The sequence below is a fragment of the Stegostoma tigrinum genome, chromosome 1, assembly GCF_030684315.1.
Source record: "Stegostoma tigrinum isolate sSteTig4 chromosome 1, sSteTig4.hap1, whole genome shotgun sequence".
In the NCBI taxonomy this organism is placed as follows: Eukaryota; Metazoa; Chordata; class Chondrichthyes; order Orectolobiformes; family Stegostomatidae; genus Stegostoma; species Stegostoma tigrinum.
The window spans coordinates 27,708,990-27,726,379 of NC_081354.1; the positions used below are offsets into that span (position 1 = coordinate 27,708,990).

General features: G+C 38.3%; 1 protein-coding gene across 2 annotated transcripts in view; it reads right to left on the reverse strand.

Annotated features, from left to right (window-relative positions):
- The window catches only part of rnf150a (ring finger protein 150a), a 120,172-nt gene that overhangs the window by 11,117 nt on the left and 91,665 nt on the right, over positions 1–17,390 (reverse strand). The window contains exons 5-7 of one of the 2 annotated variants that reach the window (XM_048537503.2): positions 16,725–16,821; positions 9,343–9,556; positions 8,468–8,660 (exon numbers count right to left, since the gene is read on the reverse strand). In XM_048537503.2, coding sequence (XP_048393460.1) covers positions 8,468–8,660; positions 9,343–9,556; positions 16,725–16,821 — 504 coding nt within the window. The remainder of the gene's footprint in view (positions 1–8,467; positions 8,661–9,342; positions 9,557–16,724; positions 16,822–17,390) is intronic. The other variant, XM_048537512.2, reaches the window with a different exon arrangement.

A 17,390-nucleotide genomic window follows, 5' to 3' on the forward strand; every position in this document is an offset into this window, starting at 1 on the left:
TCAGTTATCTGTGAAGAACACGAGTCAACTTTTACATGAGATATATGGAAAATTCCAGACTTTTTGGCCAAAAGTAGGGGGTCAACCTTTGCATGAGATCGACTTTCACTCTAGTGCATCTGATATCCAATAAGGGTAGCTGCTTGGAGTAATTATGGACAGGATAAATTCTGTGGAATATATTTTGTTCAGGCAACCAATAACATTTTGTTTCCAACTCTTTTCATTTTCCATGGAATATAGACTTCATAGAAAAGCTGAGACTGCTCCCAATTAAGGGCAACATAATTGTATACTAACAACTGCTTTGGAAGATAGTTGATTAATGTAGCTGTTGGTGGGTGGGGTGGATAGGAACCCATGATGCTACAGTTATTGAAAGGGTAAATCTGATCTTTCTCCATGTACCATTTTCCATCCGTTCACAACTAAAGTAAGCAGGCATAGCCATTCATCAACAGCTGCGCCAACGACTGCTTTCACTGAAATAAAATATTCACAAAGTGAAATTCACAAACTGCACGTTTAACCCTTACACAACATCTAACGTTTATAACACCTTTAATGTAATAAAATACCTCAAAGCCTTAAATAAGAGCAAGCAGACTTCAGGATAAGTGACGATTTCAATGAGTTTTTTTAAAAAAGTTCATGCAGACAACTTGAAATCGAAGGCAGAGCAGTCAATAGTGGTTTGAAGGAAGTGAGGGAAATACTGCTGGAGTAGAGTTTTCAGAGGAATTGTAAGGCTGGAGAAAGCTCAGCAGGTACAGAGAAAGGTGAGGTAAACAACGAATTTGAACATAAAAAAAGTTGCATGTTGATGGAATAGGAGCACTTAGACAAGTGGATGATCAGTGTCACTGCTGATTCAAAGTAAAATATAGATCATTTGAAATACGTTTTATGCCAAGTCAACAGGGCAAATTAAATAATTTTTAAAACATTTATTCTCAAAGAGAATATTAAATTATACAATTGACTCCATTCCTCACCATGGCAATCAGAAATTAAGCCAGTCTGTTCACAAATGTGATACTGCACTTAATTGAGGTGAGCTACTGACCTCATACTGGTGACATGTTTAAGCCCATATAGTTCCAGCTGTGCAACGTAACTCAATTTTGCTTTTGTCTAGCCTCATCAGCAACAGAAACCTTCATTCATGCCTTATCTCTAGACTGGACTATTCCAGCACATTCCTGGCACTTCTACCAATTCCTACGCTCGATAAATTGGAAGTCATCCAAACAATGCCAGTGTTGTAACTTGCTTGATGGTTTCTGCCCATGCCTTTAGCTGGCTAGAGCCCAAACTATGAAATCTGCTCCCTATACCTGTTTCCCTATTTTGCTTGCCTCCTTTTAAAATAAAGCCTACCTCTTTATCAATTTTCCCGTTATCTGACCTAATACTTCCTTACATGGCTTGGTGTCACATTTCGTTTTACAATGTTCCTATTAAATGCCTTGGGGTGCTTCATGTTGTTAATGTTGCTGTACAAATAGAACTTGTTAGTTATTGCTGTTAATCTCACTTTAGGCTCAATCTCAAACTCACCAAGACTCCTCTGTTACTATGTCATTTCCTTCAAAACACACTTTACCTGAGCACTGTTTATTCATTTCCTAATTCTTAGAGTATAGTGTTGCTTTAAATTACTGAGTTCCGACATCACACTGGATCTGTATTGGCTATATAAGTTAAAAAGTGAATTTTCTTATGTGTGTCGGTATATAAACTGGAACTCCAGATATACAGTTGCTCTTGGAATTTGTCTTTCATATCAGAGATGGATTTCAGTGTCCATATTTTGATCATTTGCAGTCATACTGCAAAAGTGGGAATAACTAACATTAAAATGTCATAAAAGTAACCATCACCAGGAGTAAGTCTAATTACCCCACCTTGATAGCCAACAACACTTCTTTTCTATTCATTTTGTGGGATGTGGGCGTGACTGGCTGGCTGGCCAACATTTCTTGCCCATCCCTAGTTGCCCTTGAGAAGGTTATGGTGAGCTGCCTTCTTGAACCGTTGCATTCCTCCTGCTGTGGGTTGACCCACAATGCTATTAGGGAGGGGATTTCAGGATCTTGACCCAATGACAATGAAGGAATGGCGATAAATTTCCAAGTCAGGATGGTGAGTGACTTGGAAAGGAACTTCGAGCTGGCGGTGTTCCCATATATCTGCTGCCCTTGCCCTTCTAGGTGGAAGTGGTCGCGGGTTTGGAAGATGGTCAAATCTCACTCCATCAATACTCTAGGAGTTAACCGATCAACAGCTTAACTGGGTCAACCACAAATACTGTGACAGCAAGAACAAGTCAGAAGCAGAACATTCTGCAGCAATTAAATCATCACTTGACTCTCCATAGCCTATCACCCACTAGGCACAAACCAGGGATTTACTTGCCTGGATAAGCGCAGCTCCAGCAATGTTCAGTAAAATCAATATTGTCCAGGACAAAACATTCTATCCACTACATAACTGTTCATTCCTTCCATCACTGTGCAATGCTCTGGAATTCCCTCCACATCAACTACAGCAGTTCCAGAAAGCAGCACACCACCACCTTCTCAAGAACAACTAGAGACAGGCAGTAAATGCTGGCCAGCTTGCGATGCCCACATACCACAAGCAAATAATGATAAGAAAAATGGGCCTGCAGTATGCATTGACTACAAGATGCAGTAAAGGCTTTCTGACATCATCTCCCAAGCTCATGTTACTTATTAATAGAAAAGAAAAAAGGCAACAAGTGCACATTCTGCAAATTCCTCTGAAGTCAGAAAGCACCCTGGCCTGCAATATATTATCATTCCTTCATTGTTGTTTAGAAGAGTACAGAAACTCCTGACGTAATGGTACTATGCAAGTTCCTTCACCAAAGCTAGCCACCAAAAGACATGACCCACTATCACTAGTATCCTTATATAGAGATGAGGAAGGACACCACTTTGACTGGGACAACACATCCATCCTAGGACAAGCCAAACAAACAGAGACATGCACGAGAATTCCTAGAAGCATGGCATTGCAACCGGAACTCCATTAACAAACACATTGATTTGGAGCCCGTCTACCACGCTCTGAGAAAAAGAACAAGAAATGACATCACTAACGCAGGAAATGACATCACCAACCCAAGGAAACCTAAACAGATAAATAGAAAGCAAGACATAACACCAGCGCTTCGTTGGAGGCTCACTGATGATGTTACCTAGAACGGTGACAAAACATCTGAAAACGAACTTTCTAGCTCAGCGCGCAAACTCACATCCAGCTCCGAAATGACTAGAATCTGGAGAATTTTGCTAATCCTGCTTCCAAATACATGCTATAGTGTGTGGTTCAGCCATAATTGTTATAAGAAATTATTGTATTCCATAACCCTGCTCAACATTTCCAAATTTTAATACTTTCCCTTATAGTTTCACATTTTGGATCAGAATAAAAGAAATGTGAAGAAAGCCTATTAGAATTATATAGATTAAATACAATGCACCAAAACATTGAAAAGATCAATTATCAACAGAATAAAAGATACCATGAATGCTTAGCAAAGGTAACAAAATTACAAACCAAACCCATCAATACTACATTGGATGGCATGGTGGATCAGCAGTTAGCACGCTGTTTTACAGAGCGAAGGACTTGGGGGTTACTTACATTTGACCATCTATACATGCTGCAATGCTGAAGAGTTAGCTAGTAGTTAGAAGATAGTTTAGTCTTGCAACAATGAAGACTTGCCCCTATTTGTAAAGCTTGCAACCCTACCGAAATGCTTAACAAATATTCCAAGAATTTGGGTGCTTATGTCACATCATTGTTTTAAACAAGGAGTAAAGGCAAGTCCAACAATGTGGTCTGAACCCATGCCATTAGCAATAGGTACCATGCTCTAGCCATCTAAGCTAATTAGGCTACAGATTTAAGTAATAGATGGATTATCATGGCTTAATCAACTAAGTCTCAAACATAAAAATATTTCATAAAACTTTACTGTGCACAACATGGTTTAGAACTTACAAATACTCACAATAAAATTTAAGTGTGTATTTTTCACATCTGTTGTCAACACAAAGTAATTTAAGTTTTGCGCTGATGCCAACATGGCAGTGCAAATTAAGAATCATAGATGTATCCATGTCCCATCCAGTATACTTTGTGACCATTTAAATTCTCAGGGCCTGATTTTCTGTTGAAGTACGTCATTGGTCTTGACAGGGTTAAAAATTAAGCCTATAAAGAGGGCATTATCCATCTCCAACTTCATTTTAACAATTTATATAACAAAAGGAAGTTCTACATAAGCTTTATCCAGGTGTGTCCACAGCTCTCTCCTAGCAAGACTACTACTGCTTCTAACCAAGAATTATAAACAGAATTTTGACATAGTAAAACAAGAATCAACCAGACTACGAAAAGGTGAGGCCCATTAAACTGCAGCAATCTTGTAATTCCAAATGACTCAAAAGGATCTGTACACCTATGTACTTACTTTCTCCTGTAAGCAAATACATCCAACATCCTTAGTAATAGCAAAGCTATTATTACAAACAAAGACATTTGAATTGGTTGTGTTTTTTTTAAAAAGTTCATTTAGGGGATGTGGATGTTACTGGCTAGGCAATCCTCAACTGCCCAGTGTTGCTGTGGATTTGGAATTACATGCATGTCAGACCAAGTAAAGTTAGTTTCTCAACTTGATTCCAGGCTTCTTTTTATTCAATTCCAATGTCACTATCTGCCATTGCAGGATTTAAATCTGGGTCCCTAGAATATTACCTGGGTTTGTGGACTAATAGTCTGGCAGTAATAGCATTTGGCCATTGCCACCCCATTGTATTTTTCATACATTGTATTTACAAATATTACTGATTTTAAGACGACATGAGGATTTTCAAATTGATATTTGACATTAGGCATTTTATTTTGTCAAGAAATATATTTTCTTCCCATTGACGAATACTTTGAAAACGTAAACTTACTATCATAGTCTAGCTTCTGCATTCAAATAACAAGAAAGCACTACAAAAACTCACTAGTATGTTTGTTAAATAATAAAAAAATTGAGATGATTTTCCAGACAAGCCATAATAGCTCATCTGTAGGCAATTTAACTTTAATACAGTCACGTCATAAATTTAAATGCCTAACTTGATTGTAATTTTTTGGATCCGTCACAGGACTTTGCCCTCATTTTTCTACCTTTATGCCCCACTGCCTCCTCTGCTCCCACTCCCACAATGCATTATTTTACATGTGGATTTCTGAATTATATAACATACTTTTATGAATCTTTTAACAATTAAAAATTCAAAAATATTAGTTTACCAAGATCTTCCATAGAAACAAGGCAGAATAAATGTCCTTCTTTAACCTTAGGTTCTTACACCAATGACAGCTATTTTCAAGGCAGCAAGTTCCTAATCTAGCCAGCGTCATCAGGGAAAGCACCTACAACACTGAATGAGAGAATAACTGAAGTATTTAATGCTGAACATCTAATCAGTGTGGCACTGATGGAAGCAGGGAAAGGTTGCCTGTCTAGCCCCTCAATGTGACAACATAAAATTTTATTGACAAAGCAAAAAAAGGTTAGATCTTCAGTGATTAATCTGCCCTATTATTCCAAAGATAAAATGGCAGCATTCCAAATCAGTGAAAACTGATTATTAATCTCATTACAATCTTGGTTCAAATATGGACAAAGGTGATGAATTCCAGAGATGAAGTAATAGTGACACCCCTTGACACTATGGCTACATTTGGCAGAGTGCAGCATCAAGCAACCCTACTGAAACTGGGGTCAATGAGAATCAGGGAGAAAAACTTTCCACTGGTTAGAGTCATACCTGGCACAAAGGGGGATAGTTGTGGTTGTTGGAGGTCAGTCATCTCAGCTCCTGGATATCACTTCAGGAGTTGCTTAAGGTAGTATACTACAACCAGCCATCTCTGTTGCTTAATCAGTTACTTTCCTCCATCTCAAACATCAGAAATTGGGGCACTCACTGGCGATTGTCCAGATTCCTCAGAAACTAAAGCAGTCCATGCCCAAATGCAGCAAGACCTGGACAATATCTAGGCTTTGGGTTGAAAAGTGGCAAGTAACATATGCCACACAAATACCAGACAAAGATTCTCTGATGTTGGAGACAGTCAAAGTAGCACCCCTTGACATTCAATAGCATCACCATTGCTGAATTTCCAATGATCTACATCCTGGGACTTACCACAAACAAGAAACTAAACCGAACAGGCCATTTTCGCGGTTACCACAGCAGGTCAGAGGTCAGAAATCTTGTAGCCAGTAACTCACCTGAGTGCCCAAAGCCTGACCATCCATCTTCAAGTCAGAAACGTGCTGGAAATCTTCCACTTGCCTGAATGAGTACAGATCCACTAACACCCAAGAAGGATGACATCATCCAAGATAAGGTAGCCTATGTGATTGAACCACAACTACCAACATTCACTCCATCCACCAACTACGCACAGTAGCAAAGTCTATCATGAACAAGAAGCACTGTTGAAATTTGCTAAGGCTCCTCTCATATCAATTCTAAACCTATGACACTTTCAAATGGAAGGACAAGAGCAACAGATACATGGAAACACTGCCACCTGCAAGGTTCCTTCCAACCAACTCACCATCTTGACTCGGAAATATATTCCTATCCCTTCAAAGTCACTCTCGATGACAGCACTATGGTTATAGATATACTAAATGAACTGGAGCAGCACAAGGAGGCAGCTCACCAGCTTCCTGAAAACCTCCTATTCAAAGATTCAGCCCACAGATTCACTGCCACAGCTGCAGACCTCAGGCTACTTGCAACTCTTCCAATCACAGACTGCTTTTTGGTATTTGCTGCTGAGAGAATGGCTAGTAAGACTGCAGTAGCACATATGTAGAGAAAGGGCTTTGGATTGGAGGAGAATCTTCTTGCCAAACCTACCACTTATACTTAATAAAATTCCAGCTTCAAATAAAACGTAAATAAAAGAAAAAACATTGAGAAAAATAAACTTTCACGTTACATAATTTTGCTCCTGGTCTATGATCCGTCTTGCATAAGCTTACGTAATTATTAATTACGGGAACTCTAACAAGCGAGCTATAAGTTTACCTAACAGCAAAGCTGCATGAAAATGCCCTGGTGGGCTATTATTTGGCCTGGAGGCCATAGGTTGAGTGCCCCTAAACTAATATAACTCAAGTAGAAAAATGCTTTTATTATTTGAACTTAAGGTGCAAATTTATCGAAGTGCCATTTAAAAAAAAACCTGAGGTACAGCATACCAAATGTAAACACATTGAAATGTGGATTAAACAAGGCTTGACCACAAATGAAAATTTCCACTTTAAAACAAAAATAACTATGCCAACTATGCATTAGCAAGATATACATTAACATTAGATACATTAGCATGCCTGTCTTGTACGATTCTGAGAATATGACTATGCCAGGCTGTTGCTTGACTAGTTTGAGACGCAGCTCTTTCTCTTTTAGCACTAGCCCCAGGTGTTAGTAAGGCAGAATTGGTAGTGTTGCCAGGGCAGTCCTGCAGCAGAGTGTTTAGCATCACTGCCTATCAGTGCCAGGGACGCCGATTCAATTCTAACCTCAGGCGATTATCAGTGATGTTCGGATGTCCCCCACACGTCTGCATGGGTTTCTTCTGGCTGCACAGTCCAAAAGGCGTGCAAGATAGGTGGACTGGCAATGGTAAATTGCCTCGTAGTGTCCAGGAACATGCAGGCTAGGTGAATTAACTAAGGTAAATACGGGATTATGGGATAGGGCTCGACTTAGGTGGGATGTGATTTGGAGGGTCTATGCAAATTTGATGGGCCAATTGGCCTCTATCTGCACGGTAAGGATTCTATGATTCTATACACTCACCTATACAACATGAAAGTCCTCAGGTGATTCTACTCATCAGTCACCACACCCACAGTAGAAACGCATACTGTTTTGTTTATGGATCTACCAGGGTTTCTACTCATGTAGTGACGAAGTTACAGGAACTGGGTGAGGCCCCAAAGAAATGCTTGGCGATAGTGCCCAAGGCCTTTTTGGGACTTGAGCTTAGATTCCGTTTGAGCAATTTTACAACATGCAACTTGATATTACATACTAAACTAATGACAGACATAAAGCTACTATAAACTATTACCTTAAATGAAGAGAAATAACCACTTATACATCTAAACTCTAATCTTATTAAGCCCATAGATGCAACCAGAATAATTAGTTTCATTTTGCTGCAGGGCCAAGGCAAGAACTTCAGGAAAGATTGTGTTAAATAATTATAAATGCTCTGGATGGTGCTTTAAAATAGACTTCTTTCTCAAGTGGATTGTTTTTGACTAATACTGTTACTGGTTACAGTGCCAAATTCACACAAACACAGAAGATGCCACACTATATAATGTATTGCTGCATACCTAATAGTTTCTCCCAAATAGTTGAGAGTAACAACCTCTTCATTTCCCCACAAGGACCAGCCCTCCTCCTCCTGATCAGTCTCCAACGGTGTGTGAGAGATGTAACTCGGAGAAGATAGATTTTGTGGAGTTTCTTCCATTCTTCTGAGCACCCTCCACTCACAGTCCTCATATCCATTCAACCCCTCCAAACCTGTGCAGAGTACAAATAGGGAAATGCTTTCTTTCCCCCAGATACACTTGAGAAAAATAACTAAAGTTCTAACATTGGTCATATGATTTCAAACTGTACAGGAATGGGGACGGTAACGAGTCTCAAAACATCGTAAAGTAGGGATAATAAACATGTTTCTTTCAGCAAGAGAGATATTGGAGTATAGTAGGTAAATAATTTCAGTCATAAGGTATGTAACTTGGGGGGGAAATGATAACTTTGTACTAGTGGCTCCCAAAGGTCTGAGTTTTTTTTCTCGTGCTAGTTTTTTTGAGATTGACTGCCGTGACTATTTAACATTACGGATATCATTTTATCTTGGAATTACCGAGATGGGTGGATGGCAATCGCATGGACCATGGTCTTTTTCGGCTTACCAAGTTTCTTGTTCCCTCGTTAATCTTTGTGTGATTGTTTCCCAGGGAATGTGAACGCTTTTAGCAGCAGTTTGTGGATTGATAGAGGTGTTAGAATTGAGTTTTTAAAAAAACCATTAGTTACTTCTAAATTGAGGAATTGAAAACACATTAACTAGGCAAAACACAAATCTCAAACTCCAATTCTGGAAACAACAGCAACCTGGTGGTAAAATTCTCTTTCCCTATCTCTAAACATACTGCAGCATGGGAGAAAAAAAATAATAAAATTTTGTCAAACTTACTGTTGCTAGCAGTAATGTTAACCTCTTCAACTTGTTGAAGAATGTCATTGTCATGAATAAGCTGTGAAAGGCCGATGGCTCGAACAGGAGGATCAAGGCCAACAGAACTTTCATTCACTGTCACATCACTGGCACCTGTAATCTGATTAGTGGGTGGCCCTCCTATGGATCCATCAAAATCAGTTGTTACATCATCTGCACAATCTGCATTTGGCTACAAGAAAAAGGATGCACATTATAATTAAACAAATTCTTTCATTTCCTGATAAATAAAAACAGATATTGATGTTTCTTACAGCAATTTCAACAAATTTTCACATAACATACATACATTATTGAAAGGGGATAAGTGGAAAGTTTGGATTACCATTGTCAGGGTCAGAAATACAAAATTGTTAAGGATTTGATAAACTTAGAGGGAAGCAGTCAAAATAAATGAAAGAGAATTTACAGTATGTAGTTGCATTTTTCAATCTGCAAGATAACACAAATCAAAAACACTTCCTAATCCCTCTAAGAATGTAATAGACTGAACTGAATGTTTAAACTTAAAACAGATGTTTCTCATTCAGAAACATCAGAAAATCCTACCTCAATTTTCCCCTTAGCAATTACAATGCTACCAATCAACAGAAATTACTAGCTAATGAATAACATGCACTCAAAGCTATGATAAATACATAACTAGTTTCACTCCCAACTGAAGACTATTTGCAAAAGTGCAACTTGTCACAAGTTTATTATGCAAAATTACTTTCACGAATATCATTACATTTTCTAAGCTACGATGTTTGTATTGATTGCTCTTCATAGCCAAACAAAACACAGCTAACAGTTTCACTGGATATTAAATTTACATAATGGCAACTCAACCATTACACACTACCAGAAGGTTAATATTGTATCATTGACTTTTTATTTAATATTTCATAAGTTGCTTAAAAATAATTAATTTATGTAACAAAACTGAAACACAAGATCCAGGTAGCAATGAGTTACAAGAATAAAACTATGAGTGGTTATCAATATACTTCATGGTATGTTGCAGTATAGAACTGTATTCTGCCCATATGATACTGTAAATTATATAGAGATATATCCAACTAATATATTTGCCAGTGTCTACATGGATTTCCTCCAGGTGCTTCGGTTTCCCTCCCCCACTGTTCAAAGATGTGCAGATTAGGTGGATTGGCCATGCTGAATTGCCCATCGTGACCAGAGGTATGCAGGCTAGGTAGACCAACCATGGGAAATGCAGGGTTACAGGGCTTGGGTAGGGGGTGGGTCTGGTGAGATGCTCTTTGGAGGATCAGTGTAGACCTGACAGGCCAAATGGCCTGCTTCCACGATGTAGGGAGTCTATGATACCTAAACAGATTAGGACTTTATTATTGGAATTTAGAAAATGAGGTGCAATCTCATTGAAACATACAATATTCTGAAGAAGCTTGACAGGAGTATATGCTGAGATGATGTTTCCATTAGTCAGGAAAACTCAAACAAGGAGACATAATTACAGGCGAAGGGGAAACTCAAATACAACAGAATTTCTTCTCTGAAATTTATATCATTCTCTATTTCAGAAAGAGGTGTGGAGGCTAGATCACTGGAAATATTTAGAGGCAGACAGACAGACTTAGAAAATAGGGAAGTTGAGGATCATTAGACTCAAAAGAAGAGTTGAGACCTGGGATTATCAGACATGATCTTTCAGAATGATGAAGCAGGTCTGAGGGGCTGACTGGTTTATTCCTGCTCCTATTTCTTATATTATGTTCCCTGTTGGAGCCCAACAGCTACTTCATATTGCATCAATCATACAACCCTAACCCATTTACATAACACATGAGATATTGACTGTTTTGGGGTCAAGGAATGACAGGATAGAGAAGAGATAACTGAGAATTTGTCAATATAGCTTCTGAATACTGCTGAAAGGATAAGTGTGATTGAAGATTTTCATCTTGCATTCATTGGGATAGCCACAAGAATGCTAAATCTGAAAGGGTACAAGCTGCATCTCAAAATAAAGATTTTAGTACCAGCTCCGCTAAAGAATAATGAGTTGTTCATGCACTACACAATTTTCTGATTTAATGGGACATAGTTTCAGCAGCACATTTGTCTCAGCCAATGCACATACATTGGACTTCTGGGCTCCTTAATCAAATAAAGCTAGCAAGGTAGGTGAAGACCTGCATCAGTCTCTTCAGCTCAGGAGTAAGACATGAGGGATAGTAAAGATGCACTGATAGTGCCATAACCTATAGAAATGGAGGCCAAAGTTGCTTAGGCTGCTCCATATTTCACTAGTGAATCTTAAGCATGATGCAGTGTTCTCTCACAGAGAAGGAACTAGAGTTGCCTTTAAGTCAGTCATCACCATTTTGGCAGTGCAAGAGGAGGTGAAACTTGATGTTATCTATTTATTGGCATGTCTGGCAACAGGCAAGATAAAGGGATCTCTAGCAGATGACAGAAATTAATAACACAACATTGCACTACATAGAATACTCATGTTGATTTGATGACATCTTTTAATGAAATCCAGCTTTTTGCTACTGTCTTCTTTGCTGCAGTTGTCAAGGTGCAGGTAACTGGAAGGCCATCTCGAATTCTCTTCCTTTCTGCATTCTCATTTCCTATGGTCAGAGCGTGAGCAGTAACATTTTGAGAAGATGGACGGGCATTAGAGGACAGTCACAACAATACAGTGAACAATGATAAATAAAAGTGAATGCCAATGATGGCAGAAATGCAATGATAGAAAGTGATGATGGCATCTAGCAAGAGGCATGATCTACAAGGCTTGAGAATGCAGAATGAAAGTCTGAATGTGCCACGCAACTCATCTTTCCTGTAATAATCAGGTCACTGAACCTTTAGCAGCTCTGCATTCTGGAGCATGACACCAACTCCAGCCAATGGCCTCCTCTGCCATTTTCAACCTTGCCCGCTTGTCTTTAGTGACAGCCCTGTTTCTCCTGTCCATAGAAAAAGAAGTCTCCCTGAAGCATGTCTAATCCATGTCTAATTGTGGAGATTCTTTATAACAATGGAACTAAAACTAAAAGAGACTGACGTGCTTGCCATCATGCCCATCTGCTAAGACTGGCTGAGAAAGGCTGAAGTCAGATGCATAGACTGTGGCTACCTTAAAAGCTGTGGGCAGCAACAGAACTATATTCAACAGCAAAGTGTAACCGCATGGCTCAGCAAATCCCTCACTCTACAAGTAACATCAAGTCAGGTGGATTAACCCTGGTTCAACAAGGAGTGCGGGATAGCATGCTCCAAGGATATGTAAAACTGAAGCTACATGCATGCCAAACATTGTAGAATCAATCAACCATCAAGTCAAAGCTCTGCATCCATGTCACATCCAGTTGTGAACAGTGGTGGGCTAAACAAAGGAGGATCCATTTCCTCAATGGCAGCATTATAGTGAAAGACAAGAATGTAGCATTTGCAATCATCTTCAGCCTGGAGCAGCAAGTGGAGACTCTACCCTTCCGGCGATCCCCAACGTCACAAATTACAGCTTTCAGGCAATTAAATTCATTCCACACATCCTGAAGGCACTGGATACTGCAAAAGCAGACAATATCCAGATAGCAGTACAGAAAACTTGTACTCCAAAATAAGGTGTGTTCCAAATCAAGTTGTTCCAGTACAGGTACAACATTGGCATCTGTCAAAATGTGAAAAATTGCACTGGCATATCCTGCCAAAAAGAAACTAAATTAAATTTTTCCATCAAGTCGAATTCCAATCACCCTAACATTCCATCAATTTTGCATTATTATTGCATTGATTATTAGCAAAGTAATGGATCGTGTTGTCAACTGGGCTATCAAACGGTATTGATACAGAACCAACCAGCTAATCGATGTTCAATTAGGGTTCTGCCAAGGCTAACTTATTAAACCCTTGGCCTAAGATTAAACATGGGCAAAACAGCTGAATTTGAGAGGTCAGACGAGAATGACCACACAGGATATCAAGACAGCATTTAGCTAAGTACAGCATCAAGGAGCCCTGCAACAATAGAGTTAATCAAGAATCCAGAAGTTGAAGTCAAATCGCAAAGAAAGCTGATTAAGCTTCTAATAAATACCATCTTCTCTGTCCAGGAGATTGCTGCAGGAGTCCTGAAGGTTGTGTCCCAGGACAAAACACACACAGCTGCTTCGTCAGTGACTTTCCTTCCATCAAAAGGTTAGGGGTGGGAATGTTTAGTAACGAGCGCATAACTTTCTGCACCATTTGTGACTTCTCAGATACCAAAGTAGTTTAAATTCATACACAGCAAAACCCGGACAACCTGGGCACGTAAGTACCAAGCAACATCTGTGCCTAGTGTTAATGTCACTGGACTAGTTCCTGCGAGGGCACAGGTTTAAAATCTCATCATGGCATCAATTCAATTAATGAATCTGGAGTTGAAACCTAACCCCAGTAACGGTGACTATGGAATTAACTCTGATTGTCATAAAAATCCGTATGATTTTCACAATATCTTTCTGGAAGAGAGATGTGTCATCCTCACCTCGTCTGACCTACATACAAGTCCAAACCCATAGAAATGTGATTGAATCAAATGGCCCGGCAAGCCACTCAGCTCAAGAACAACTAGGAATGAGCAACAATTGTCGTCTTATCAGAAAATCCTACATTCTAGCAAACAATAAGTTAAAAGCTACTTTTGCCAATGACATGCACAACCCAAGAAAGAATTTATAAAAACATTACCAAACTGCTGAAGCCTCAGCATTTCTAACATGCTGTTGGCTTCTTCTCCCCACTAAAATGTCACCTCTTCTTTACACTGATAAAACATTTAGTTCTCACAGGACAGTGACTTGAAAGGAATTTGGGAAACTTCTAACTGATTAAAGATTTAACAGCATCTTAGGTTTGTTTAGTTCATCCTCAGATGTGTGACCCTTTGATATTTTACTTTTATATCCTGTATCTGATACTACATCTCCCACTAACACCTGGAGGAGTGAGGCTCTGAAAGTTTATAATCTGTTGGACTATAACCTGGTGTCTTGTGATTTCTGACACTGTCCACTCCAAGTAGGTATGAAACTTTAAATTAAGCACTCTGCCTCCATTTAAATAACTTAGGATCCTGTATATCCTTTTATTCACCTCATCAACTTGTTTGCTATCTTCAAAAGGCCTTCATTCTTGCACCCCATTTAAAATTGTATATTTTATTACCACAATGCTTCACTGCCTGAAAATTTTTCAGGCAAACGTTTCAATTTCAATCAGTCTGCTCACATAGCAATGAGGTTTGTTATTATAGTTCTCGATTCACAAAACTTCAAATTCCATATCATCTTGCAAACTTTGAAATGATGCTGTATACCCAAGTCCAGATCAGCAATGCATGATCCTAAAACCAATCCTCGGAGACAACACTGTACATTCGCTTTTGGTATTAAAAATTACCACCTTGTTCTTACTTATTTTAGTTAACATTATATTTGCAGTCACTGCCCTTTCATATTCCATGGGCTTTAATTTTATTAACAAGTCTATCTTTTGGCACTTTCTTCAAACAGTTCTTGAAGATCAATGCATGGATGTGATATCAACTGTTATTTCATTGCAAAACTTAAACAAGTTTGTCAAATAAGATTTGGCTTTTAACAAGTCTAAAAATCTGCCACATATTACCCCACATTTGTTTAAGTGGCTGACTAGCCTCTGGCAGCAGGATTTATCTCTGTTTTTTTATGAATATCTGTGCTGCCTTTAGAAATTGTTACCTAAAATCTTTGCATTCTTTTTGCCACTTATAAAAACCTCCTGCAAATTCATCGCAATTGATTAGGTTATCAATAACTCAAAACAAACACTCTTTCAAGTCAAGAAGATATTTTCAAAATGATCGAAATACTTTGTGAATTTATTTTTAAGACATTATTGTACAAATAAAAAATTCACTTCATAAAATGAGGAAGAATCACATTAAGCAGTATCCTAAATGCTTCAAGTACCCATGGTTCCAAACTACATAAAATCTGTAAATTATTAGAATGAAATAGGGAAACCTTTTTCAAGTTTCTGCACTCTCAAACAGACATGCAGGCAAGCTAAAAGGAACTGATTTTCCTTTGCAGCCTGGGGTAAGGGACATTGGGGTGAAAGTATTCTTAAAAGCGGGTGCAGTCAGGGAGACGACTTTTCTCAGAACCTGATAGGAAATGGTAACTCATTCTCTTTCTAAAAATGCTCAATAGTCTGCATTTCTAGCATTGTCAGTTTCTATTTTGGATTCCCAGCATACACTGTATTTTTCACATGTCTTTGTTCCCTGTTTATTTCTCACTGAAAGCACAGGTGGTCAGTCTGCTCTAGAGCAACATCATTGAATGTTTAGCCTCTGCATCAGTATGGTCAAGATGATGCAAAGAACTAAAAAAACTGTTATTTAGACAATATGAACTATTAGAAGAATTTGACCTGAAATTACTAATGCTTAAATAAGTATAAAAGTTGATTTCCTTCAAAGTTAGAAGTTGAGTAAAGTGATGGGTTGGATAAGAGCAATTACAAGCCAATTAAAAAATTAATTCATTGTTCTGTAAAAATAGTTCATATAAATCCAAATGATCAATATATCTGGAACAGAGTACTTATTTCGAGAGTTTCAAGGATCCACATCACATTCTACACGATTACTCGAAGTTATGTTTAATTGATACATTAAAAAAATGTTGAAACTTAGTTTATAACTCAATTATGTGTGACTTTCAAATTAAACTTCATATTTTTAACAGATCATTTGCACTTTGTTAAAATAGAAACAATTTAATCTTTTGAACACAATGTATGACCATAACAACTTGAAGTAGTATTAGTAGGCCATTCACCCTCAAGCCAGCATTTTTATAATATTGTAATGATCTGTTTGTGTTTACAATTCCATATTACCACAATTCCCAATGACCTTTGATGCAATTAACTAACAAGAATCTATCTCCATCTTAAAAAGCATTCAACAATCCTCCTTCTGCTGCCTTCTGAGAAATAAGTAAATCAAAAATGTCACTGGTTGTAATACCACTCCAATCTTGCCAGCACCATTAAAATTGAATTACTAAATTACAGAAGTAAAATACACAATAAACAAACCACTACTGAACTGTGTGTGTGTGTGTGTGTGTGTGTGTGTGTGTGTGTGTGTGTGTGTGTGTGTGTGTGTGTGTGTGTGTGTGTGTGTGTGTGTGTGTGTGTGCGGCGCGCGCGCGCGTGTAGTCATTACATGCTTATGCTTTAAAAATGCCACACAAATCAAATATGAAAGATTCCAGATCAGTACAGTATCAGTGATTTAACTGATAACATTACAGCATCCCTACCGGAATTCCTAGTGCTTTCAGAATATTCATTTTACACATTGGACAAGTACGATGATCTAGTAGCCATGGATCCACACAAGTCCTATGGAAAAGGTGCCTGCAACACAATACACAAACTTCAATTACAGCACCATTTAAAATATCTAATTTAATTTAGAAATAACAACCAAACTCAGGGTAAAGATTATGGTCTGAAAGTTAATGATTTATACATAAAATTAGGATAGCTCATTCTCAACTGACAAATTCAGAGTCATTAATCAACACTGCTGCATAATTTTCCACCATAATTTGCTCTATCTATGGTTTACCTATCATTGGCAAAATAGAACACGATAACCTTCATGTTTTTCATGGAGTACATTCTGAGCAGTATTTCCCTCAGTGACAATATATTTGCCTTGCATTGGTAACTAACTAATGGCATGTATCTGAAATTGCATTTTTATTTCCAACCCCATATGCCTCAATAACAGGCAACAGGAAGTCACATACAGAGGCGCACAATGCTGCTACTGAATTGAACCTTTTCTTTTGCTCAGCTAACATCAATGGAGGAAACACCAATTGGAAGGTGGTCTTAACTTTTGTTCTTATTTAATAAGAAAAATATAGGCAGATCTTGAAACATTACTGAGACAACTTCCTGTAGTAAATTGTGATGCA